We start from the raw sequence: 27,392 nt of genomic DNA on the forward strand, positions 1-27,392 counted from the left end.
TGCATATTATGGCATTTAGTAGATGGGAACTCCTCCAGTGCATGAAGCATCCGATGTGATTACAGCTGTCTAATACTATGATTCAGCACAGCCTGGTTGTAAACACTTGAGAACTGCCTCGAAAGTATTGGACATGTGCTGCAAACATTGCAAAGGCCTGTTTTCACGACCCCTGTGTGTACCTGATGGGTGAAGGGGCAGTTGGGATTACAAGCAACTGAATAGTAGGGCCGGAGGACTGCAGTGCCATAGGGGCTGCGAACAATATCCATACTTCCATCATGGACGAGACTTTCCAGTTAACAGCTTGTGTACTGTGGAGAAAGGCGGAGCCCCGTCCTGTCACGTTTCACACAGCGGCTCTACCCTACCCACTCCTCCAGCACATGGGATGTCTGGGCGGTTCGTCAGCGCGCACAAGCCGCTCCGCCTCCTACAAGACGTTGTGGAAGAAAGGGATCCCAGACGAGAGACTGCACTTAAAGACGATAAACAAGCATCAATGTATGTATTTGATAGTTCACCAGGAAAGACGAATACGACAGCGTCAGACAATCTTATGTGTTGCAGGATTTCAGGGCTGGGACGCGCCGCCCAGTGTGCGCTCAGGAGCAACGTACTGCGCGTCATAGAAATCAGATTTCTCTGGGCGACTTCTGTTTACACAGGAGCCATCCAAAGCCACGTTTTAACAAGCAACCTTGGTCGGGACAGTACCATATTACAGGAGTGTTCAAAAACAGAGCAGAGCAGGGAATTAAGCTACAAATACATGGAGTAAATTTACTTGGAAATCTTTGAAGGAAAACTTCCAATCGGCGACATTTGTTGGAGATTTGGATTTGGATACCATGGAGAGTTGCAGCTGATCGACAGGGTGAGCACACGTTGGGCATGTTGCTTTGTTGGAAATGTTGCTTTGTTGTATGAACTTTTAAGCATGGATGTAGACAAGGAAATATTTGCAAACTAACAACAGCCACGCCTGGTCTTGGTTGCAGGGAATGGTGTATCGGCAATATTTTTTTTTTTTTTTTATTAAATTAGTTACTTAATTCCTGCTGCTGTCAACGAGACCGAAGTGTCCCTGGTCAACATGGAGAGTCAGGATGAGAAGGAGAAATCAGACAGGAGGTTCGCCCTCAGTTACATCGGCTGGTCCTCGCTAGACAGGCGGACCACCCTGCCCATGCTGCCGTGGCTGGTGGCTGAGATCCGCAGGAGGAGTGAAAGGGGCGACTGCGGCCCAGTGATGCAGCCGAGAGAAGTTCAGCTGGTCCTCTGCCCCCCCTTCATCCGATGTGTCCCCACCAACAGCAGCAACTCCTCCGTCTTCATCTTCGAGCACAAAGCGCAGCTCATCTCTCGCTTCATTCACAACAGCAACGACCTCACCTATTTTGCCTATCTCCTGCGGGGCCAGCCCGACAACCCCGAATCCGAGATGTCCTGTCACGTCTTTAAGGCCGGCGACCCCAATCAGGTAGGCCTGCTGAGACATAACATATCAGTTACACAAGGAAAAAGAAAAAGTGACCCCTAGTAGCGTTGTAAGAATAGAAAATCCAGGTCAAAAGATAATCAGGGGATCAGTGGTGTAAGCACTCGGATAATAAATATATTTTCTATTGTCACAGGCAGGAAGAGAGTTTCCTGTGCTCTGAAGTCCAGTTCAAACAGTATCAGTCTTGCACTGTGATCAGTGCGTAATACTCCTAAACAATTCAAATGTAATTGTCCTAAGGGTCCTTGACTGCTTGATCTATTATGATCAGGATTTGCACAGAGGCACACCTTCACTTTAAATGGAAGCACAAAACAAAGGAATGCCCAGCAAAGCCTCAATTGGAAATTCCCTTGAGGTGACAACTGGGTCATTTAATCTCAAACAAGGACCGTGTTAGATTAGTGAAAGGCCCAAACATGTTTGTTGCGGCATTAAGTATTTAGGCCAACTGTTGGTGGGGATGATAAACAGAGCACATTGGATTTTTTTTTTTTTTGGGCAAACTTAATCCATCTCTGTGCTTTTCTCTTCAGGGAGATCAGTACAATGGCCCTGAAGCTCAGTGCACTGCAACTTAAGAAAACACACATGCAAGTTCACCAGTTTGACAAAGCAAAACAAATACAGAAAGCTGCCTTCAGTGTTTGGTAGTATTTGTAGCGTGTCTCGGAATTTGCTTGTGTTTTCTCACTTTGCAGCCGAGTTGTGTCAAATTGGTGAAGATGTTTTGGTGTTTGTCTATTTGGCGAGTTTCTTATGACGTTCACCACCATAGATCAGACTTCACTCTGGCGCCTGTGGTGTGACAACAAGGGACTCGGCACAATATCGAGTCAGCACATTTATTCGCTGATCAGCACGCCACTCTTGGGTAATAAACTGAAATGTGGTAAACAGTCAAAAATCTGAAACGTGGGAGTCAGTGTTTGAATATCAGTGTACAGTACTGTCCTCTGGTCTTCACTGAAAGGCAGTTTAGATCATACTGTGGGGTTGAGGCGACGCACAAGAGTTCACCCCAATGGCACTGATGCATCAGTGTTCACTTGCATGTGAATTTGCAGAAAAGAATTAGAATAACTGCCTCACATGTTTTTTCTGTTCAGATAAGAATCACAAATGTGGTTTGGAGTCATGCCAACACAGCACTTCACTGCCTGTAACACAATCTTAAGTCTTAGACTGGTCCCTGTTATTCCTGTTTCCACGCTGACCCGGGAAACCTTCACAAATAATGTTCACAAACAGATCTGCTCACATTTTGCATTGATCTCAAGTGTGCCTGTGTTGTATGGTGTTTCCTGTGGTATATGCAAAGTGTGAACACACTTGTTTTTTGCTGCAGAGAATCGAAGAGGCAACACGTTTGAGGCAGGCGCACTTTCGAGATCTCGGGCCTCTCCCCTGAAGTCCATGCGCTGGCAGCAGTTAGAAAGGCATCTTGAACATACCTCATTCACCATTATTACACAACCAGAACTGGTTTGGCAGACAGCAAGTTAGCAACATGTGCAGGGTGGACCATGGTGGAATGCATGGGTTACCCTAGCAGTGCGCTGTTGTCATGTACAACATCCACATTGCAGGAATTGATCATTATTTATTTGATAGGTATATCCTGCATGTAATACAGGCATTCCTGTTGTACCGTTGTGGATTTCCTATCGGTCTCCACCGATGATAAAATACTGCTTTATTTTTAGGTGACAGGAATGTTTTCAAATCTATTTTTGGACGTGACAGGGGTCTATTAAAAAAAAAAGGGATGAAGAACGCATGAAGGCAGAGGCCCTGGAATCTATGAAAATTATGTGAAAGGTCAAAATGAGAAGACACTTGTGATGTTTTGAAGAGCAGCGAAGCTTAGATAGCTCAAGTACAGTTAATTACATTTTGTAGCCAGTATTACATTGTTAGTGTACCTCGGAAAATATTTTGTTTTGCTAGGTGAGAAGATATCTTACTGCTTGTAATGTTTCTATGTTTGTGACGAATTAGCCAAGAATGATCACATTTGAATGCAGTGCTGAAGTTGAACGGTACAATGACTCACGATCAGACCTTCTGGTACAAAGTAGTATTACAGGAAGGGACGGGTCGGCGCTACCTGGTTAGCATGCAAACTTCAATTGATAGACATTTTTGACATAACTTCAACACTGCTATTTCTTCACAGTCTGTTAATATTTTTTTGTTAATTTTTGAATGTTTTAAACAAAAAATTGTATAAGCTACATTGCTCCTTTAAGGATAACAGGCCACAAAAAAATATTTCGCTAAAATGATATCAAATGCGTTTAGACATGAGTTAAACATCTAAACAACTAGATTTTTTACCAGGCTCAGACTGTATGATTCTCATTTACATTGTCAGTGAGACTGGTAACAGCAGGTACAAATTTAACTCTGATTATCAACACCTTTTGTGCCATTATTAGTCCAGCAGTACACTGTCAGAGCCTGCATAGTGTAAAACACGGGCCCCTTCATTATTTCACCTCTGCTGTGACTTGGAATAGGACCACTGTGGAATCTTTCTCTGGGTGACCCTCTGCCGTCTTCTGGGTGCTGTTTAGTTCAGTGATGCTGAAACACTCTAATGAGCCAAGTCAGGGCACTGGGTGATGGGTTTTTCCTCAAATTCTCATCTGTACAGTAAGTTTTAGGTATTAAAATGGCGAGTTAGGATGAAAAATGATTGTCTGGCTCTCATCATCAAACATCAAGTATCATAAAACACATCAAATAAGTGTGACTTTTTACTTTTTGTGCCATCGAGTTGTGTTGAAAAGCTTGTCCTTTGTCATACTTGTGCTTGCATTTGTTTGCTAGGGGAGGTGAAGAGGCCCAATCACTGTCTATTAACATGATCACATTTCTTGCAAAACGAGAAACTGAAGAACACAGATTCTTATCCGTTTGTTATGATAGATTCAGTTACAGTCCTTCCTCCAGTACAAATAAAAGGGAAATTGTCTGCATTTATTTAGGTTGTTGTATATGTCACATCCAAGCATAGGTGGTCGATTTATATGCTTGAAAATACTGTATTTGCTTTTCCTTTTTTTTTATTACACATTTAACAATTTTTTTTATTTGCGGCTTTTTTAGTTGCACAGCCAGTTGGTTTGGCAGTGCAGTCAGAGGATTAAGAACGTTCCTGTCTCATCGCTAAAATGTACTGGTCATCATGTATGCAACCTCATTATTTGAGGCAAAATTAGTGTCCAAATACAAAGGAAAAGTTACTTCCGTCCTGACACATTGGTGATTTCCAGTTGTGACATGACCTCCCGCTTTCTGGTGGTTTGGCTTAATGGTATCAAAAAGAGCAACAGAAGTATGTGCCAGCTACTGTCTGATCTAATATTATTAGGGCCTGCCGTGTAGAGGTTGGACATTGTGCGAGCCATGGGCTGAGTGTGCTCAGGACTCGACCAGCTCAGAGAGGACAATACTTGTGTTTGCTTTCTCCCTAAGCTCTAAAGCTGTGCTCGGCTGCTGGTGTATATGTAGACAGGCCGGTGTCACTGATATCATTTAATAAAGCGAGGAAGTGATGGGTGAAAGTTAAAACCAGCTCGAGGAACATTATTAGTGGATAAGTGTTAGTGTTTGAATAGATTTTCAATGAAAAACAAATTGGGCTTCCTGTAACACCCCACAGCTCTCTGCCTGTCTGTGCCTGTCTCCTTCCAAGTAATGAGCACCTGTACTGGCTCTGAATCGGGTTGAGTACAAATAATTAATCAGATCAAATGGCGCTGTGGCATCATCTTACTCATGTATATTAAAGAAGTTCCTTTAAATGTTAAGATGGCTATGTAATTTTTTCCTCTGTGACGAAGGGGCGGTGATTCTCAGCCAGCAAGGCCTCTGAATTACCTTGGTCTCGTAGTGTCAACACTGTCTCTGCCAATGAACAACTGCCTTTTCCCATATAGTTAGCCAGTTCGAGGTCAAGTGCTGTTTGTTTTTGTAACCCACATGCACCACCCTGTCTCTGTGTCTATAGTTACTGCATGTGTAGTCATTTGTTGTTTGTCGTTATCTCAAGAGGTTATTCAAAAGTTGTAAAAGATTCCTGACAAATACATCAGCAAACAGCTAGAAAATCAATTACACAAGGCTGAGTTTTGTTAGTGAAGACATTTCTTAGGAAGCTTGCGTGACCAACCACCCGCCACCCCCACCACCTGTGCTCTTCCTCATCTCAATGCAGCCCTCTGTCACCAGCCAACCCTTGGGAAGGCTGGCACTTGGAAAATGACACTTTAAAATAGCTCATGCAGCCACAGCAGCAATATAGCACATGTTTGATCTCTGTGTGTTTAAATCAAGGACAGACTTCATGCTTTGTTTTATTTTATTACCAACCACTTCTTTTCCTTTTTGGCTGCCGTCCCACCTTCTTTGCTGTTGTTATGGTCAAAATTCAGAAGTAAGACTGATGTATTTTGTTACATAACTTCCCTCCCTTGTCTACGTTCATCAGCAGTCAGTCAGCAGTCAGCTCTCATCTGACACGATAGGTGTGTGTTTGTTTTAGCTCTCATTGTTGTATCAAACAGAGGATTTGACTGACCTTGGCTGTGGCAATGGTTCGAGGCATTCTAGCTTTTTAGAGAGCTTGAGCTCAAAGGCTGTCAGTCAGTTGCATCTGCCAAGATTTTAGTGCAGCAATGATTCGGTGCTCTCTGACTCACAACTTTTCTTTCAGTCTCAGTTGTAAAAGTGTCTGAACAGTGAAGAATGGTCTGGCTTCACATTACAACATATTGCCTATGAATCTGCTTGGAAAGCTTTCCTATATGTTTGAAATCTTGACTGTCGTTTTTATTTTTTTTTTCCCCGGGATGGACCTTACCGAAGCACATTATTTGCTTCCACTTGTTGTTCCTGCACGTTTTGGAGTGTCGAACGCAGTGAAGCAGAAACAGACTCAGTGACCTTCAAGTCTCTGATGTTATGTCGTCAGTGCTGTAGAGCGCCGGTGTTCCCTGACTCCCTGCCCACCTCTGATTCCATTCTAGCATCTTTCATTTTACATCTATGCATTTATGCATATTAATATGATGCCACTATTTTCTATGTGAGGAAACATGCACTGCAAGCTACAGAGATCATTTTATTTAGACTTTTAACTTCCTTTACTTTCAAACCTTTTGGGTTATCATTGCAATTTTGAGATTGATTTTAACATGAAAATTAATGTATATATATCTATATATCTATATATATATATATCTATATCTATATATATATCTATATATATATATATATCTATATATATATATATATATATAGATATATATATATATATTTAATATTGAATATACAGTTGTATAAAGTATATTAAACAACATTATGCAAACAATTTACAAAGTGTGTTGTTGTAGGTATCAGGGTTTAATATATTGATTTTACTGTGTTTATTTCAGTTGTGGTATCGATATGTTGTTCAGTTGCAGGAGGAGTTCGAGTTTTACTTGACTTACTGTAATCTTTTGTTATGGTTTTCCTTCCTCTTCATGATATCCCTTTACTCCACTCTTCCTCCTCACAGGTCCCTGAGGTAATCAGTAGTATTCGCCAAGTGTCCAAATCAGCCCTAAAAGGAGATGCCAAGCCCAAACAGGATGCGGACGAGGCCTTCTACAACTCGCAGAAGTTTGAAGTGCTTTACTGTGGCAAGGTAGAAATCAGTGCATATATGGCTCAGATGTGGTGTGTTTTAGTTTTTTAAATGCTGTCGTGTCACATTTCCAGGTGACAGTTGTCCACAAGAAGGCTCCGTCCACCCTCATTGATGATTGCATTGACAAGTTTCGTCAGCATGAGATTGAGCGTAAGCGCCTGCGCCTGCTCAATGGACAGAAAGGGTCCACGGAGAGCGCTACTGTGGAGTTCCTCATAGGGGAAGATGGAGATCCACTCCCCTCTGTTCTGAATGAGAGTGTGGAAGACCTTGAAGGTCCCGGACTGGAGGACATGACCACAGGTAGAGGTAAAAGCCTGATGCAAAACAATTATTAGGAAAAGTTTATGATGATACAAATGTGCACAACAATGGCAACAAAAAAATAGCCTTACTCTTATTTATTATGAAGTGCAGTTTGCTGCTCTTAAACCCCAGTTTGTGTTGCTACCCCTGTAAAGCTTTTAGTTCTTGCACAGCACATATAACACACTTTTAATAGCAGCAGATGTACCACTCAAAAGTCTTTCACTTTATACACAGGTAGACAGAAGAAGGCTCATCATTTGTACAACGTAATTAAAATCACAACTTTTGCTGGCATGTTTTAACCTTATGGAGTGAGCTGATTGAGCAATCGTTTGTTCCGTGAGGTGGTTGAAAATAGTCTCTGGCAGAGTAATTTGTGTTTCCAGCTGACTTTTTTTTTTTTAGAACATACAATTATCCACTGAGATGAGCAACCAAGATGGAGCCATAACAACAACAACAACAACAACAATAGTGTCTCCCTCCCTGTGACCTGACTTTGACCTCACAAAGAGACTTAAAGGAGCAAAAAAACCAAAGAAAATGTCAATGGGAACATATATAATATGTGTATACAGTATAATTTGCACTTAAATTAGTAGATGGTTAAAAAACAAAACAATAAACAACAGTTGTCATCATCCACTTTTTTCACTAAAGTGTCTAATGAAGGCAGGGAGTTCAGTTATGAACACTGATGAGTCCAACAGAAAAATTTACAAACACATTATACACGGTCAAACTTGATAACATCATTAAACGTGTCTGATTGGTCGCGGGTTGTGGCCCTGTACACCAGAAAGAGTTATGGCTTAGAATACCCAACTTGGAAAAACTTGAAGTTAAAGTTGTGTTATTTAAATAATAAGACGAGTGTATCTTCTCTGTGTCTGGTGCAGGTAAAGGTCTGTCCAACAGCGCCAGTCAGAGCAGCCTACGAGGAGCGTTCCCTGAGTGCATCCTGGAGGACTCAGGGTTCGAGGAGCCCCAGGAGTTTCGCACACGCTGCAGCAGCATGGCGGGGAGTCTGCAGAGAAAGCCGGGAGAAGGTGTCATCATGGTTCCCACACGCCGCAGACACGCCAGCGCGCCCAACCATGTTCAGCCTACCGATGCGGACAAGAACCGCACTATGCTCTTCCAGGTAGAGGACGTTTAATACAGAACAGTGCAGTAGATTTTCATGACAAGGTCAGAAGATTATCATCTCATTGTTCAGCTGACTATAGAAGCTCAGTTCGTGTCTAAACAGCCATGTTCTCCTATTAAAAGCTGTGGTTAAGTTTGTACTGAAGAGCCTGTTCAGGGCCAAAGGATCATTTATAATTAAATTTTTCATTTGCAGTTAACTTAAAGGATGTGTAACTCTTTGGATTTGCTCCACTCTGTATACACTCTCTTTGTCAGTGAGATGGATCGGAGTTCAGATCATCAATTGTCTCGAAGAACTTAATTCCATCTGTCACACCAAAAACCAAATGCTCGCTTGCTTGCTTGCCTCAGCGCTGTTTGTCATTGAAACCCACTCTGCATTTAGTTTCTCTGCTGAACGTCACGCTGCTGCAAATCATTTTTATGTGCACAAGGCTGACAGCTATAATGTACAGACCAGCTCGGCGCCGCGTAACCGTTCCAGTTAAAAAAGGGCCGTAACTCCCGTGTAGAACTTGTGACTGCAGCTACTGCTCTCGTGAAAAAGTACGACTTCATGAAAACTATGCAGACTGCAGCGTGGGCCAGCTGCCATTCCTCGCACACCGGGCCCATTTCCTCATGAAGCTAATTTTAAAAAGTAGAGCACAACGCTCAATATGATACTCTACACAGCAGTCAATTATGGGAAAAATCGTTGGTGCAGTCTGACTTGTTGACCTTGATTTTGAGTGGGCACAATCGTGTTTATGAACACACGGGACTCAGAATAGCCATAGTCCTTGACACTGAGACACTCACAGTTAATGTAACGATAGTAATGTATTTTGTGAGTACTTTTTATGTACCGTATGTGCACTTCCATGAATCTCTGTGACTTTATTTTGCTGTGTTTCATAGGTTGGGCGTTTTGAAGTAAACCTCATAAGTCCAGACAGTAAAACTGTGGTGCTGGAGAAGAACTTCAAAGATATCTCATCCTGCTGTCAGGTTGGTTTATTTTTACTTGCTGTATTTACACTAAAAGCCTCACTATCTCTTGTGTCTCTGCTGCAGATCCCAGCTGGAAAATAAACTTAGAGTAACTTCATGCATTAGTTTTCTACTAGACTACTGCATCATTGGCCATCTTTACAGTACAGCAGGCTTCTTATGTTTAATACTAAACTTGGAAAATGACATCTTCATCATTGATGTAGAAGTATGCTGCTTTTTTTTAATGGTCAGTGTAATCCAGTTTCTTTAAATAGACATCCCAAATGAAGCTAATGCACTGTCTGGTAGTGCTGATCATTTATTAATTGAATGGAAAATATAAATGGAGAAAGTCAAGAGCCATTATGGTGTCAGTTACAGTGAAGTGCTGTAATTAGTTGCAGTTTTATCATTTGTAATTGTGGACTGAGCACAAAGAACCAAAATTATTCTCATCCTCCTATGAACTTATTCTAGTTTGCTGTTTGTCTTGTCTTTGACACAGGGTATCAAGCAGACCGACCATTTTGGATTCATCTGTCGGGACCCGTCAGTGTCGGGTCCCAATCAGTACGTGTGCTACGTTTTCCAGTGTGCCAGTGAATCCCTGGTGAGTCACACGAATGATTTGAATGAAAATATCTTCAGCTTTTACTCTTAACCTTGATGCAGATGTTGAAGAGCTTGTGTGTGTGTGTGTGTGTGTGTGTGTGTGTGTGTGTGTGTGTGTGTGTGTGTGTGTGTGACGGACTGTGCGTCTCAGGTGGATGAGGTGATGATGACCCTGAAGCAGGCCTTCAGTACCGCAGCAGCCTTACAAAGCAACAAGACCCAGATCCAGCTCTGTGAAGCCTGCCCCATGCATGACCTGCACAAGCTCTGCGAGAGGCTTGAAGGTAGTCACACATCCAGTCCTTCTCTCTCTTGGCTTGGCTCATGAATATATTGATGCATGATCTGTTTCTCACAGTTAAAGCAAGATCAAAGACGATTGTTATTTCCTCTCCTGTTTCCAGGTCTCTACCCACCTAGAGCAAAGCTAGCCATCCAAAAATATCTCTCCCAGCTGACTGATAATGAGCAGGTTGAGGTTTTTGAGCGAGTTCAGGTAAGGTTTAGCTTGTCTTAATTAAAGCCCACTTTTTGCTGGCAACATAAGTGACACATTAACAGTTTTTTGGTGATTTATCAAGAGAAACGGCTCATTTTTACGAATGCTGCATCTTCTTTAAAGCACTGGTTTGTGTATCCATATCTGCAGAGACTGAAGCCCGGGTCAGACCAAGAAGAAAATGAGCTGATGATTCTCCAACTGAGACAGCTCTGTGAAACCAAACAAAAATCCCACCTCCACATTGGAGAGGTCCCTCAGGTAAGAGCTTTACCCTGCAGACTGAGAAAAATCATGATCCCAAACAGTTTACTGCAAAAATTGTATTCCTCTATCCAAAGAAGAGAATTGAACTTCTCACAGATTCGCTTCACAGCTGTAGATTGAGTTCTGAGATTTTAATTTAACTTTACTATAGCACTGAGGTAGCAACATTTTCACTGAAAATCCAAGTGGTGTAATGAAGGGCTTTATCAACCTTTGCATTTGAAGAATAGTCAATCCAGGCCTCAAAAGTTTCTAGAAGATAAGTAGATTTTGTGCAGAACAGCACTGAATTAAATTTTTCTCATGGACTGTGGATCTCTTTTTCTACAAAGACGTGTTACCCTAAAGTTTTCTTTTGGTTTTTGTGTTGATATAGTGGCAGTTTTAGATAGGCAAGGCTACAGAAAAGACACATACAGTCTACAATGATGCAATTTCACCCCAAAGCAAGACAGTCTGAGTGCTTGAATTCCTACCAACAAGTTAGACTGTGTTTACAGTATCAGTTGATTATTTACTGGGAGTGATCGTAAAGTTTAATGGATGTTTTAGCATTTCAATTCCTTCTCATGGCTGCTATTGATGCTAAAACAGTTGTTCTTTAGCTGTGGTCTTAAAAATAAATCACTTCCCATAACGATGTATAATGCTCTCGATCCTAAATTCAGTTGCTGAGGGGAAGACATGACACTTAAAGTATGAAAGAGTTGTGGATTCTTCCTATAGAAGGATTTAGCCTGAGAGATTGTATGCTTGATATCATCCCTCAAATGGCACAACTCCAGCAACACTTTAGTGTAGGCGAGCAGCAGCTTGAGGCTGTTCTCTGAGGTCTCAACCACGTGGGCTGCTACTGTATGGGTACACTGAGTTTGTGTAGTGAAGGTGTTCCGGCTCGAAGTTGTTACACTCTCATTTATCAATGATTTCAGTGATTATTTTTGTCTTATGTCTGTTGTTGTTGGTGTCTGGCAGAATGCAGCGAACAGCTCCGCAGCAGGAGACGGCGCAGCCACCAGCAGTCGCTTCAAACTTGATATCCTCAAGAATAAAGCACGCACATCCCTCACCAGCTCTCTGGAGAACATCTTTGCAAGGGTGGGTCTGAACATTTAAAAAAAAATATATATATATTATCTGCCTCCGAATTATCTTTATTGAATTTCCTGCTCTCATATTATCGTTACTTTTTCTCTCTTTATTCAATTTCATCCCTGCCTTCGTCTCTTATTTCTACACCCCAGACAGATTACAGCCACTGGACTGTGGACCTTTATTTGTCTCCCTGCTCAGTCTTTGTATCAGTTGCTGTTTCTATGTCACTGTCATCCAGGGGATTTGGATTGACCCATATCTGCCAGTGAGACAGCAGAATAATTCCTTAGTAGAAGGATCCAGGCAATCTGAGAACTCTGCTGCCATCTGTTATTGTCTGAGAAACCTGGCTGAGCAACAGTACTGTAAATGTTATCCAGTCAGGAAACATTTGTCCTTTTCATTTCTTCACATTTAGGATTTTCTGATCTACTTTCTGTTTGTGAAGACCAGAATTTTTTTTTAATTTTTATATTTTAATTTTTTTTAAATTAATTTACCCATTTGTATTTTCACAACTTGTCTCATATTATGCAATCCCCTCTGTCAACAGGGTGCCAGCCGAATGCGAGGCCGCCTGGGAAGCATGGGAAGCATGAGCAGTTTTGAAAGAGTAAGTGTCCTTGAGGAAGAACATGACAATTCCCTGAGCTTCAGTCCGGGGACTCTGGGAATTCTCACTTTATACCCTGTGGCTTTTAGAAGCATGTAATATTGCAACTCTGTCCCCTGGAGACGAAGAGTGTGATGAGCATGCTTTCACTTTCATCAGTGTCGATAGTTGGATGCGTCCCACCGTGCCTCTCTCACGCAGAGACATGATTTTGCGCTGCATTATTCCCACATAGTTTTATGATGATGCAATGTTGGTCAGAAGGCAGAAGAGCAGCGTTGTCAGTGAACCATTTGGAGTTGTTGTTACTGCTGTGCAGAATGTGGAGTGAGCATGTTATGCAGTCCCTCTGAGTACTCCGCCAGTTGAGCATTTCACTCCTGTAAGGTCTTCTGACTCATGATGGACTATAAAAAAAATAAAGGGTCAAAGGCGATGCAGTTAAACCGGAAACCGTCTTTTTCATTTACTGCCCACTTTTTTTTTGTGGTGAAAACCTGCCTCCTACAGTACCCAAAATGCAACTTTTCTGCAAAGACTTTGGATTTAAACGTGTTAGGCTAATAGTGGCTAGTACAGTCTTGAGCCGTTAGCCTCAAGCAAAGATTAGGTGCAGGCCACAGTGCTCTGATAACCTCTTTTTTTTTTTTCACTTTCAGCCCCAACCAGCACTGCCTCATCACTTCAGCTAATTTATATGATTTTGCTCAGTTGCCTCTAGAGCCACAATGTTTTCCATGTTAATGCAGTGCTACTTCCCAAGACCTGGTAATGGACTTTGATGTATAAAATCAGTGGCGTTTCCCTTTAAACGTGTCGCTCAGAGTATTGAACACGCATACATATGAACTAGTCGAGGTTTGTAGCTCTCGTATGACCTACTTTTCCTGTTGCATCAATCCTGTCACATCATATTTACTAGCAGTGTGAGCTGCATGTTATTCACCTCAGCCCTCAAGTGTTGGGGGATTTTATTAAGCTGCTATATCTCTCACTTTCTCCAAATCCACCAATACTGACAGTTGCATATGTTCCAAAAATCAAAGCAACCAGTCATTGGCCCAGTGACAGACAATCTTAACTTATGAAGTGCAAGTAAAAATGTTCTCACAAGCAACATTTGTATCAAGATGTCCTTCTGTTGTCAAAAAAAATAAAGCCCCAACAAGCTTTGTTTTGTTTCTAAGGGTCAGAAAAGTTGTTTGCATTATGATTAAGTGAGTAACCAGTCTAGTGGGAATTCTGTCAGGATGCAATGTGCTGGTAAGCAGGAAATCCCAGTCAGGATGTCCAGTTATGCGCATGCAGAGCCATGTCTGTCCTGGATTCATCTTTTAAGCCCTACAAGAGGAAGAGGACTACAGGAGTGTCTGATCTCAGACCCTTTACTCTAAATGTTACAACTCACAATGAGACAATTAGTTGACAGTGATATCGAGCCTGACTTACATGTGCGCAACAAAAACTTTCAAGATAGGGACAGTGGCTACATCAGGTCTCCTTTTTTTAATTTTATTTTTATAAAAAAGGTCTCTACATACATTGAACGAAGCAACACAAATATCACTACATTACCGCGTCGTGGCAGATCTTAAAGAGGGAGGACTGTAGAAGTATGATGGGAGGAGATGGGGAGGGTTTTCCCGTTGCACCACTGACATCTTTCCCACCAATAGTGTGTGATGCTGTGAGTCACAGGACACTGTCCATTAGAATACAATAGATGTGGGAGTAGTACAGACTGGCATGAGGTTGCACTGAGTGCAGGAGTGTTGAGTGGAAAGTTAAACCTGGAGTGAAGTCTTGCAGTGGGGTTTGATTCAATAGGTGAGTGCAGATGTGTAACTTGAGTCACTGAGTGTTTTTTCCGACTTCAGCCTGCGCCACTGGAATAGAGTTTCTAGCTGTGTGTGCTTTGACTCCCAAAGACATTTAGCCTAATTACATTTTGCCTGCTTTTACTAACTTTATTGGCCCTCATAGTTATGCAAAATATTTGACAAGAATTTGGATTGTGTTTGGCTTGTTATTATTTGCCATTCTTTCATTGTTGCATCCTCTCACTCTGTAACATTTGCAGATAGATCCGGAAATCAAACCATGCTTAAAATAAATTTAGAAATAAAACCTAATAAATGTGCATTACTGTTAAAGGGATTTTCATATATAAAGACATCTTTCTCCGTTTACTTTCTGTCCTCTCTTAGCAGGATGAAGAATCTCCAGGCCACTCCCCTCCAGGTTCCCCTCCTGCCTTCCCTGACGACGACCCGGAAGGTGGACTGCAGTTTCGTCGGCGCGCCCACACCTTCAGCCATCCACCGGTGAAGAAACGCATCTCGTTCGAGGGACAGTTGGTCAGTCAGAGCAAACAGGCTCCGCTTCGCAGACAACATTCTGTAAACCCCGAGCTGCTGCTGAGCAGGTAACCAGTTAATCACTGCGTTTCTAGTTTCACACTTAGGAGAAAGGAATGATCAGTGCATTAAAGATTGCAGGAGTTTATTTTTGGCACATTATTGCAATTCAAAATGTATTTGTGTTCGGAGATTTGGCTAATGCTAACTTTGCTTAGAAAATTAGAACCCGGTGCTTTTCTATTAATCACTTTAACACAAACTAAATATTGAGTTGACCTTTTGATGTGTGCACAGACAATGTAATCTATTTGCAGCACTTTGATCAGGCCACAATCTCCTCACCTCCTGCCACTATCCCTGAACAATAGCATCATACGTTTCCTGTCACTGTTTTTTATCCCTCATGAGTTTCCACAGTGTTTTTCTATGCTTGGAACAGAAGCCCTTTTCTTTTGTGTAACTTTTTGTTTTTATTTGTGGGCATTTCATGTTTGGCCCGCCCAGACCCGAGGCTGTTACGAGAACGCGCAGTGTTTCGGAGAGTGAATCCTCCTTCAGCCTCCCCTCCTCTTTCTCTGCTCCCACTTTCCTGAAAAGCTTTTACCAGGGCTCACTGGGCTCCCTCAGCTCCCTGGCAGACAGTGGGAGCTTCAAGAGGTGAGAGGGGGTTCCCAGACAAGAAACCCTTTGCTTAGACTCCAACACACCAGACTTGACAATGAGATGGGTGGGAGGGACAAACTGTTCTTTGCTGGGATGGCAGTAGCCGTATACGTGTTGGCTGTCGAAAACGTTTAACACCCAGCTATAGTGTCCTCTACTTTTCTACTTTTTTACCTGTCATCAATAAAAAATACTCTCCAGCTATTTCTATTTCTCCCCATCATCTTTGTCGCTGGACCCTCTTCCTGTTTCTCTCAGAAGGAGAAGGGGATGCTGACACACTTGTCTCTTGTTGTATTTGCATGTGCATTTTAAGCTTTTTTTTGTATGGCAAACTATATCTAACCCTGATTTATAGCCTTTTATGACCATATTTCACTCTCGTGACATCATCCTTCTTCACCAGTGCAATTTAGGATGCCTTAGAACTTCTCCTCAAAGCTTCATGCTAATTTATTTCATTGATATATTTATGCTCAAAGGTTCAGCTGCACAAGATAATTAGCAATTATAGTAGATTCAGTACATGCCACAGTGTGCCTGAGAGCCTCGTGATTCTGCTGTCTGTCTTGACAGGGTCTAGGTGTCTGCATGGACGAAAGTAAAGGTTAACATTTCCATTATGAATGAGATGCAGTGGAGCAGACTATTGTAAAGGATCGTTTCCACAGGATGTTTTTTTTTACTCTGACAGCAGTCCAATCCTCTTCGCGCTTGCATTGATAGTGCAGTATAAGGAGCAAGACAAGTTTCTCAGCACAAGTTACCCTGTGGTTTAAAAGACAGCGAGTTGACAATCCTTAACCTGCTGGGTATTTAAATCTTAACATGCCAACATGCTCAAAGCCAGGTTTACTTTCTGCTGAGACTTTCTTTATGACTCGACGAGCAGGAAACCGTAATGAAAGGTATTCTCACTTTGCCTGTCGTATCTCCACTGCGCTGCGCCTGTGCTGGAAAGAAAACAAGAAGTAATATGTCAAGGATTTTTTTTTTTTATCTGTTGAAGAGGCAGTGCTAAATGTGCAGAACAGTGTGCAAGAGCAAAATCGTTGTGTCAGTGACAGTTGTCTCAATCCAAGGTCACTTCCTGTTTTTCTTTGCCCACATGATCAGACAGGCTCTTGTGTGCTGACCAAGCTCATAAACTACTGGAAGTATGAAGCGATCCCCAGAGACAGATACTGGAAAAAGCTTGTTCCTTTAATGGAGAAAAAATATGTAATCTGAATTTTAAAGGAGTCCTTAATGAAACCTCTTTTTCTGATGTGTATATGCAAAGTTTTAAATTAAAACTTTTTTACCCACATTTGCTTGATTGGCAGGTGTGAATTTTACTTTGGACTTCATGACTCCATAAATGTGAAACACAAGTAACACGAGGCAGAGAATAAGTCTAAGTTTAAATAAGTTTATCAGTGCATCTAAAAACCAGCTCATCTTCTTCACTAACTGAACCAGCTTCTTTTCCAGCAGACCATCAAGCGTGCATGCGCCTCAACTGTGGCTGATGTTTGTTGTCATCTAACATACTGAATATGAACTGCTGCTTTATTAACATGGACACTGAGAGATCAGTCAATGGCTGTCACATGTTTTTTTGTATGTTAACAGTTTATCTTGATTGTTTCTCATCGACCCAGCAGGTTTGTTGATGAGAAGCTTGTATGAGGTTACTTCGGTTGTGTGCACGCGCGATGAAGGATGTGTGTGCCTGCATTTATAAAAGGGTGCTAATAGAGTGTTGGTGTAACTTAACACCCGGCTCTTTTATCAGGTGTCTTTGACGCTGCTGTCTTCTCTTGTAGCAATGAGGAAGACAGGAAGAGGACCCTGTCCGTTTGCAGCAGCGACTCTTTGAGCGGAGGACTCCCTCCGACCCCACGCCGGGTCTCCTGGAGACAGAAGATCTTCCTGAGTGTCGCGTCACCCCTGAACAAGGCATCTGCATCCATGCAGGACCCAGGTCTGGTAACACAATCCGTCTAGGAGTTCAGGCGAGGCACAACACGACACGACACGATGCACAATGAATAAGCTCTGAATAATCCACAAGTGAATAGGACATGAGTGCAAAGCAGGGGGAACCGTCTTCTGGAAAATGACAGGCAACGCAGCTTTTGGGTTTGCAAATAAGTACATATCTGCAGCAGTGACAATAATTAACAGACATATATCTGATAAATTAACATCCATTGTTTACCCTGTTCTAAACTCTGGTTTTGTTCCCAACCCCGCAGAGAAATAATCCATTCTCTTAAACGGATATGTTTCACTTTCTTGCCAACTTCATCTGTCTGTTGTTTGGTGCTGGTCAGTTAGAGGTACAATGGGTTCACTCGAGTTTTTAGAGCTGCCTGCTGTGTTGTTTTGATGACAACAGTGAGACTACTCACATTTAACTACTCGGTAAATGTAGCATAAAATCAAAGCAAACATGAAGCTACAAGAGGCTGTGAGGCTCTGCAGAGCTGTAGAATTGGGTGATAATGCTCTGTGGACCATTGCAGAAAACTGCTTTATTTGTTGGATTCTTTGTTTCATAAATGTGACTCAAAAGAATTTATTTTACACTTTAGACTCCTCTGATGTCCGGGAGCTGTTGCCTCTCTCTCCTCATGCCTTGGACTCAAGTCTGGACCCTTTGAGGCGTCTGCTGGCCCCGGCAGGTGACCACCCGCCCGAGGAAAGGCCTAAAAGGACGGCAGCCGACTACCGGGCTCTCTGGAGGACTGCCATCCACCAGCAGATCCTCCTGCTGCGCATGGAAAAGGAGAACCAGAAACTAGAGGGTGAGTAAAACTCACTTCTGTGCACATAAAGTATGACACTCAGCCTCAAACAAATACTTTGTGGGTGACATGAATGACATTTATGAAAAACATGATGTCCTTAGTCTTAAGGCTGAAAGATCATTAAGTGTTCTTTGATGTATTTTTTCCTTTGCAGTCACTGGTAATATTTATAAATTGCCACAAGGCTGTTGTTGACATTTGCTAACACTGAGTATTAGTGTTAAGAATTATGTGCTTGTGAAGATATTTATTACAAAAGTTTCATACTTGGTCCTTAACACATCCTCTAACACTTGAAGTCATTTCATTCTGAACTGAAGCTTTAGCGTGGACAGAGATGGAGGGATTGGAGTTAGAGACTCCTTAAGCTGTCATTTTTGTTTATTTTGAGGAGTCGAGTGTTGCCATATTGGTTTAGGATTCTCCAGCACAGTTAAATTTAGAGTTATGGTGTGGCAACAATTGCAGATACACAAACATACGTGCAACTAGTAGCTTGAAGTGCATGTGTACAGTTGTTGCTCGTGTGGGAATTATTGAATTGTTGGGTTCCTTTGTATAATGCGGTAAAGTTCTGTTGTAAGGACTTTACTATGTAAAGTGCCCTTAATAACTTGTGTTGTGATTTGGTGCTTTATAAATACAAATTAATTGGGTTGAACTAATTGCATTTTATGGGAAAGCAACACTTATAGCACTATTATTTCACAACAATAACACGATATCTATTTCACAAAACATATGATAGGTCATTGAGGGTGCGTGGCAAAGATTTCTGTGTTTTTTTTTTTTAAATGTAACTCCACCTTGTAAATGACAAAAGTGTAAAACCATAATATTTATATGTATTACTGGCTCGTATCATGGACAAAAGAACCCAGGATGTAACTTTAATGTATTACCATTAGTGAAAAAGAGGAGTTTTTATTTTAGCCTTGGATGTACCTGCTTATGTGTAGCCTTTGTATTCTAAACACCAACACATTTCTTTCCCTTTGTTTGTTACTATGACATCAATGCTGGTTTGAGGACTTAACTGTGAATAACTATTTTCAATAAAAGGTAAGCAACATAAAAGGAGCGCTTGGGATCAAGGCAGATGTTTTGCATGATTTTGGTGGCTAGTTATTATTCTCATTCAATTCTGCTTCTTTTGTTTGCATTTTCCGGGATGATCGTACTTTATGGTGTTTGTGTTTCTTTTGTCTCATGCCACTATGTTGGTGTAGCTCCTCCATCTCTCCAGCATAATAAGGCTGGATATTTGAGGTCAATGTGGGTATTGTGGCTTGTGTTTACGTGGTAGGCTTTCCATGGTAACCAGTGAGTAAAGGTTAAAGGTGTGAGGGTCCATAGCTGCTCCAGCTGTCAAATTGGACTTTTTTCAGCTACATTCTTTTTTACAAAAGCAAAAAAGTACTCAAAGGCCTCTCTTGTTGGCGAGAATCTTAATGAGCAAAATGATGTTAAATATGTTTTTACATCTGTTTTTTTGCCGGTGATTGTGTTGCAGCGAGCCGAGATGAGCTGCACATCCGCAAGATGAAGCTCAACTACCAGGAAGTGAGCCAGTGTTCCAAAGATGTGCTGGCAATGTGGGAGAGAAAACTGACAGCTCCGGGCAGAACGACAGTCCCACAAGACAAGGAGGATATGTACCGCGCACTGTGCCAAGGTGAGAGGTGTGTGTATGTGTGTGTGTGTGTGTGTGTGTGTGTGTGTGTGTGTGTGTGTGTGTGTGTGTGTGCGTGTCTTTGTGTGTGAGCGTGGGACATTCAAGGCAAAGAATAAGAAACAAAATGAAGTGCAATTAAGGAAAATAAACTGTTGTAAACAGCAGGTAACACAAACAGGGTGTTATGAATAAATGTGAAACATGACACATGTTAACATGACTTGTTTCTGTCCCGATGAGCACATCCAGTCTTGCTCTTTGTCTGCAGGAGTTCCAAAGAGCCGGCGTGGGGAGGTGTGGTTGCTCCTTTCCCATCAGCACCGGCTGCATCACCGACTGCCCCAGCGTCAGCACGCCCCCGACACCCCCTACCACGACCTGCTCAAGCAGCTCACCGCACAGCAGCACGCCATTCTGGTGGATTTAGGTGGGCACTTTACATAAAAGAGGCTCACACATTCATGGAGAACAAAGAAACGTCAAAGAATTTCACTGTTTTGTATCCAGACGTGTGCAATTTATTAAGGACTATAATAGGACTAAAACTTTAAAGATTTTAGGACAGCCTCAGCTGCTCTGTAAATAGAAGATAACATTATTATCAGTATTTGTTGTCAGAGCTGTAGTTTGATTGGTCTTTGTATTTTTGTTAATTAAGGGGCAAACTTAAAAATACCAACATTTACAAACTTCTCCATAATGCTTCTTTTTGAAAGGTAAATGCTCACAGATAAATAAAATACAAATAATTTATCATACGTAGGCCGGACCTTCCCCACACACCAGTACTTTTCAGCCCAGCTCGGCGCCGGGCAGCTTTCCCTCTACAACCTCCTGAAAGCCTACTCTCTGCTGGATACAGAGGTAGCTACTATAATCCTCTTTGCTTTCTCCACAGTGCACATCTGTGATGATCATCATGAAATTGGTAACACCTTGAGTGTGCTCCTTTTTTTTTTCTCTCTGTGTGTGTGTGTGTGTGTGTGTGTGTGTGTGTGTGTGTGTGTGTGTGTGTGTGTGTGTGTGTGTGTGTGTGTGTGTGTGTGTGTGTGTGTGTGTGTGTGTGTGTGTGTGCGCGCGTGCCTCACAGGTTGGCTACTGCCAGGGTATCAGCTTTGTGGCTGGAGTGCTGCTGCTCCACATGAGCGAAGAGCAGGCGTTTGACATGTTAAAGTTTCTCATGTACGACCGCGGCATCAGACGGCAGTACAGGCCGGACATGGTCTCTCTGCAGGTCAGTACAAGAGAGGGTATATCATATGTGAGGGCTCTTATTTCTGTGAAGTAAGTTTTTATCTATTTATTAAATTAAATTATTTTGCAAGATAACTAAGGACTCATCAGACATGACTAGTTGTTGCACCAATACTGAATTTAAAAAAGGTTAGATTGGAGACAAATTATAGCTTTATATTTAGAATTTACTGGTGTTTACTTGTACATTTGGCACCACATGAAAAACAAAGGCTTAGTTTTAGACAGTAATGCATGCAAATAGTACAAGCATGCTAAACTTACACATTTGCTTTTAGCTCTTATCTGCCTGCTATGAGGAACCTCGTGTGAGTTTTATTAGTCAGCAGCAGCAAGCAGTAGTTTAGTGTCTCCACCTCAGTTAAACCACACCTGCACTGTTAGCTCCAGTTAAACATCAGCTGACCTCACCGGAGCTGAAGCATCAGCAGGCGTGGTAATGTTTAAACCACATCAAGTAACCATTGAGCTTAGCGGCTGCCTCTGCACTCATCTCTTCACTGCAGTTCTGTTCTTACGAGAGCAATCCAAAGTTCGCAAAGACAAGAGGAACTTGTGCCAGTTCCCTTGTGCAGTTGTTCAGTGGGAGTGAGGAGGTAAAATGATTGCTTGTCTTCTTTGTAACTGTCAGGAAATTGTAAGAGTGATAAGAGTCTAATTTTAGCTTGAGCTAACTTCTGCTTCTCTTTTCTGTCTGCTGTGCTTCTTTCACTGTGAAGTATTGTTAACAAGTTAGCACAGCTCATCAAATGCCTGGTCGTGATACGTGTCTGAGCAAGTCTCTAAAATACTTAAGGAGCTCTGTCCTTGGACAAAAGTTAATTTCCCAGTTAGTGATCCTTGGACTTCCCGGTGGTACTGCGTCCTTGCACAGATCCCGATTAACCAGTTTGTTTTGACACAGCATGTTTTGACTGTGTGTGTGTGTGTGTGTGTTGTCTGTTTTCTCATCCCAGATTCAGATGTACCAGCTCTCCAGGCTGTTACACGACTACCACCGCGATTTGTACAATCACTTCGAAGAGCACGAGATCTGCCCGAGCCTCTACGCAGCGCCGTGGTTCCTCACTCTCTTTGCCTCGCAGTTCCCCCTCAGCTTCGTGTCCCGCATCTTTGGTATATTTTTTGAACAAGTCTCTGTGTTTGCTCACAACACTAAACTGCTTAAGTTCGCAATTTTGTAGTGGGGTGTAAAAGTTGGTATAGAAGTTGTGATAGTTAAAGCCTTAAAGTGCGTAAAGCATTTGTTTATTAATGCCGTGCCGATTTATTCTTTCAGATTTTGTGTTCGTCCAGGGGACTGAGGTGATCTTTAAAGTGGCCCTGTGTCTGCTGAGCAGCCATGTGGGGGAGATCGTAGAGTGTGACAGCTTCGAGAGCATTGTGGACTACCTGAAAACGACACTCCCTGCCCTCACTCAGACACAGATGGAGCAGACCATGGCCAAGGTACAGAAAGGGAAATACAGTCCCAGGTTTCCAGGTTATTAAACATGATGATATGTGTAAAGTTGATTCGTGCATGAAAGGTCACTTACAATGATCCCAGGCTTGAATGTCATTGAGAGCTGAATCTTTTTGATTATTGTGATGAGGGACAATATGTGTATGGAGGTGTGACACTGATAAAGGTCTAATATCCTTACTTACCATTGTGTAAGACTAAACAATATTATTCTTGAAGTTTAGTTCAGCTTTAAAACTGCTTGGTGAAAGTAAAGTGGAGCTGTTATTGTCAGACTTATCACATTTGAAAAAAAGCTGCCGTCTGTTTATTCACAGTCAAACAATGCATTCTTATGTCTTGTTATTTAAAAAAAAAAGTTAAATATTTGTTTTCATTTCTGATAAGCTTGTGGCTCTATTAACAACTAATCTTATTAGAAATACTATTCAGAAAATTAACAATAAATCATATAATCATCAGTAGTGTACATTTTTGTATTGTGTCCCATGTGGAAAACATGGGAAACTCGTGTGTTTTCTCTGTAATGGCAGCCAACATTATTTAAACCTGAGTAAATAGTGCATTTGTTGGGGAATATTTCAAGCTGGAAATTTGGTGCTCTACTCTAGAGTATTTCCACCACCAGGTCCAAGTATCAGTCTGACTCAGAATTGTGCGCGTGTTCTTTGTATTGAATGAACATGTCGTGCAGTGCAGCCTTGTAGGTCAGTGAGGTGTTTTTGTACAGCACATCAGGCTTTGAAGTAGTCAGCGGGATCAGTTCTTTCTGGTCTTTTCATTGTTTTTTAAGACTGTAAGAAAAACTTAAAATATCAACAACTTATCCAGACTTATTTTGCTGGACCTTTCTGTTTTTACAACACAACACTTTAGTGACTTGTCATTTGATGGCATCTGTCTCACTGTGTAACCTGTTGATCACCAGGTCATGGAAATGGAGATTTCAAAGCAGCTGCATGCGTACGAAGTGGAGTACCGCGTCCTGCAGGATGAGATGTTAGATGCTGGACCTCTGCCAGATGACTCGGACCGCCTCGACAAACTAGAAAAGACAAACGTGCAGCTGAAGAAACAGAACATGGAACTGCTGGAAAAACTTCAGGTGAGGAAGAGACAGATCAAACCTACATGTTGAATCAACAAAACAGGCCTCCTCATCGCTCTACTTTAGAGATTCAAAAGCAAATGTTGGTTATAGAGTGTCACTGTGTGGACAGCAGGAAGACACTCCCTATGCCATTGTAATTAGTCACATGTAGTGTCTCAGAGTACCCATAGATGGCACTAAAACATAAGTTAAAAATGGAAATGTTAGGAGGACAAAGGGATTGGGAGGCCGTGTTCTCTCGATACTCCTATCATTTCACTAATGTGTGAATCTGTGAAGAAGGACTGGTAAAGTCCCACCTGGTGGTCGTCATATTAGTGAAGGTTAAAGAGCTGCTCTCACACCTGATGTGACAAAGGCACATTTCTGCACTCGTTGGTGTTGAAAAACTGCTCCAGCATTTAACAAAAGCTGGATTCTTTATTAAATATAATTATATTTGATCGCAGTTATTTAGAGATTGTGTGTTGTGTTGTGTACACTGTGATGACTTCCAGTGGAGATCTCAGAATTTGTGACTTTTGAGGTTGTTTTTTTTTTTTTTCAATTTCTGTCCAAATGTCAGTCTCTGTACTTACTGAGATGCCACGTCTGTGTCCTCCAGGCGTCACGGCAGAAGATCCAGACACTGGAGACAAGCGTGGAGAACTTCCTTTCTCGGGAGAGCAAAATGAAGCACATGATTCGCTCTCTGGAGCAGGAGAGGGCAGCTTACCAGAAGACCATTGAACGCATGCGCTCGTGCCTTCCCCCTGACGCCCTGACAGACGTGGAGATGACCCAGATCAAAACAGGACCCAACGGGAAAGCCAAAACTGCAGCCAAGAAGCCCTGATGGTAACCAGGGGGGCTGGCTGCTCTGGGGCAGACACACAGGCAGACACTGAAGTGAACAAATGGCGACTGCTTTGTGGAACGCTGCATTGTTGCACAAGAGTGGTAACATTTTGTACATGTGTGATATCTGGACTTGAGACGTGCAGGCTGCATGGGAAACGTCTGTGATGTTTGTCAGCAGATGATAGAGTTGTGGGAGGATGGTTTCAGTTATTTTAGCAAACAGACTTTTCCCAGAGTGCATCAGAGCTGCTGTTTATCTCATCTGTTTCACTGCCAGTTTGAAGGTGAGATCAAGTTGCACATCATTCTTTGCTATTCAGATCTTTTTGGTAATCACGGGGGAATTTTCTAGATCGACACAAGTGAGAAATATGTCAGCCTCTGCAAATCTTTTTGTGCACTGCTTTGATGTTTTTAATACCACTCAGTAGCACCACAAAAGTAGTGAACATAAGGGTGCCTGCTGCCAAATAATCCTTTAGACCTCAGGGTCAATTTATAGCCATTACCAGTGTGTATAATCCTTCACAGCATTGTTTTTGTTGTGCTGGAAACATGGCCTCAGGCTGACTATATTGCTTTATTTCCTTTTATTCACTTGAAATTTTTCTGAATGTAATTTCCCTCCAAAGAGCATTGTGATAATATTCTCTTTTTCTCCACCACAGAGACGTCTGGCCACAGGTCTTCCATATTAGGCTTTGAATTTCGGCAGATGTATACTATCTTGTTGTTCATCTCTCAGCTCTGCACTGCTGCCTTCACACGAGAGAGCTTTAGCACTTGCTGCTTTTAAGGAGGAAGTGTTTTTTTTTTTTTCCAAAGCTCAGACAGGATGTGAGGTTGTCTGCCTTCTCAGTTTCCTGTGTGACTGACCGCGGTGATGCCTCGTTTTAACGCTGAGCTCTGACACAGAGGTGGAGGAGTGATCTGAATGTACTTCTGTTCAAAATGTCTGCGACACCTTTGTCTTTGTCAGCTTCTGGTTTGACATGGCTAGCAACATCCTTTTTTTCTGTAGTGTCTGAGTATAAGTCCCTAGTTTTGATTATTTCGAAACTTGAAGACGACACACACCCGCAGATACACTGCTGTTTTTCATGTGTTCGATTTTATGTTTGCAGTCAAACACAAGTGTTCAGGGGAGTAGAGCGACAGCAAAGAAAAGGAGAAGAACTAAAAGGTACTTGAATGTCCTTTTCAGTGGTGATGAGTCTCTCCTGGCACTGGGTAATATACTGTATACAGTATGCACACACACACACACACACACACTGTACAGTGAATGGCTGACTGTATGCACAGACAGTTTATATTAGTTCAAAGAGTGTCCCTGACTCCCTCCTCAGTTTTGTTTTAGCCCACCTCCGTGTCTGACTCACCATCGCCGGTTTCGATTAGAAGTAAAGCAGTTCTGAGCTTGACTTCACTCTCAGAAAACACCCTCACATTAAAACCAAGGTGATGTCTGCCATGAAAAAAAGTACTTTACTAACAACATCTATCAGTCTTTCTGTCCTTGGTGACAAGTTGTGGTGACACATTTGTGTCTCTTTCAGTGTAAAGTTTTTTATGCTCAAACTTCAGTCCAAGTGGACTCATTATTTGGCAGACAATGCAATCTGTTTATGTTTAGCAATCCTGGGCACTTGCATAAACCCAGAGCACTTGTCTACTTTTGCAAAGCTGCAGCAGCTAATTCACACAAGTTTTGATAGGTTGATAAATCCAGCCTGGCGTTCCCTGTCAGGGTGAAATGTTTTTCTAGTAATTGAGGTGACATCATTAAAGTTTGCACCAAACTTAAAACAGAAACGGTCACCGACTGTTCAGCAGGGATTCTTTCAGCAATGATTCAGCAAGTGAAACATATCAAACAAATCATTGTTAAAGGATACGTAGGACACAGTTCTACACCAGCCTGGCTCTGCTTGACAATTGCCCACAGCTACAGTGAATTTGGGTGTGGTATTACCAGGCTACTTCTCCACAGCTTCCCTGCCTCTATTTGCCTGGTTTAACTACAGTTTTTGTGCATCTTAGAAATAGACCATTGAACCAAAGATGTGCTTTTTTTCCCAAAAGGCAGCGATGTATGTTAACTGTGATAAATCATTTTCACTACATCTGTTCAGCATATTTTAGGTTTCTACAAAGACAAAAGCTTGAACAGATACCAAATATTGGTAATAAAAACTTGACACGCTAAAAAAAAAAATTAAAAAAAATGTTTTCTTTTTGTTATGTGTTTATTTTTTGTGCCAAAATTTTAAAATGGCCTTAATTGTCTTTTAAATCTGAGTTGTAAGACCGTTTTGTCAATATCTAATGTAAAGCACTTTGCAGTGGTCAGTGAATGGTCTTAATTACATCAGGTGCTCAGTCCTGACTGCTAAATAGTCCTTGCGTCACTGTGTTTTAAGAAGAGACTGTCAACACGAGGGCTACACAAAAGCAAAGAAACTGTCGTGAATTCTTCAATAAACCTCACCTTGCCTTGTT

General features: G+C 41.9%; 1 protein-coding gene across 7 annotated transcripts; it reads left to right on the plus strand.

Annotated features, from left to right (window-relative positions):
* The first annotated feature begins 405 nt into the window (after positions 1-405).
* Positions 406-27,392, plus strand: tbc1d4 (TBC1 domain family, member 4). Of its 7 annotated transcripts, XR_011178464.1 has the most exons (25): positions 406-877; positions 1,002-1,483; positions 7,074-7,202; positions 7,277-7,514; positions 8,414-8,658; positions 9,567-9,656; positions 10,147-10,251; positions 10,405-10,537; positions 10,658-10,749; positions 10,903-11,013; positions 11,995-12,117; positions 12,668-12,727; positions 14,935-15,152; positions 15,592-15,744; positions 17,559-17,716; positions 18,330-18,542; positions 20,059-20,220; positions 20,489-20,647; positions 20,984-21,084; positions 21,311-21,454; positions 22,431-22,590; positions 22,754-22,923; positions 23,868-24,044; positions 24,655-25,174; positions 25,559-27,392. XR_011178464.1 is itself a non-coding variant. In XM_069154260.1 (24 exons), exons 2-24 carry the CDS (start codon positions 1,097-1,099, stop codon positions 24,883-24,885), a joined length of 3,759 nt encoding a protein of 1,252 aa, XP_069010361.1. In that variant the 5' UTR covers positions 406-877; positions 1,002-1,096; the 3' UTR covers positions 24,886-27,392. The 7 variants fall into 7 exon arrangements, 6 of the variants coding, with proteins under 6 accessions (XP_069010361.1, XP_069010362.1, XP_069010363.1 ...); XM_069154260.1 differs by having other exon boundaries at positions 24,655-27,392; XM_069154261.1 differs by having other exon boundaries at positions 14,938-15,152; positions 24,655-27,392.

The sequence above is a fragment of the Embiotoca jacksoni genome, unplaced genomic scaffold (assembly GCF_022577435.1).
Source record: "Embiotoca jacksoni isolate LCO1_2020_lvr unplaced genomic scaffold, fEmbJac1.0.p SCAF_2, whole genome shotgun sequence".
NCBI classification, from domain to species: Eukaryota; Metazoa; Chordata; class Actinopteri; family Embiotocidae; genus Embiotoca; species Embiotoca jacksoni.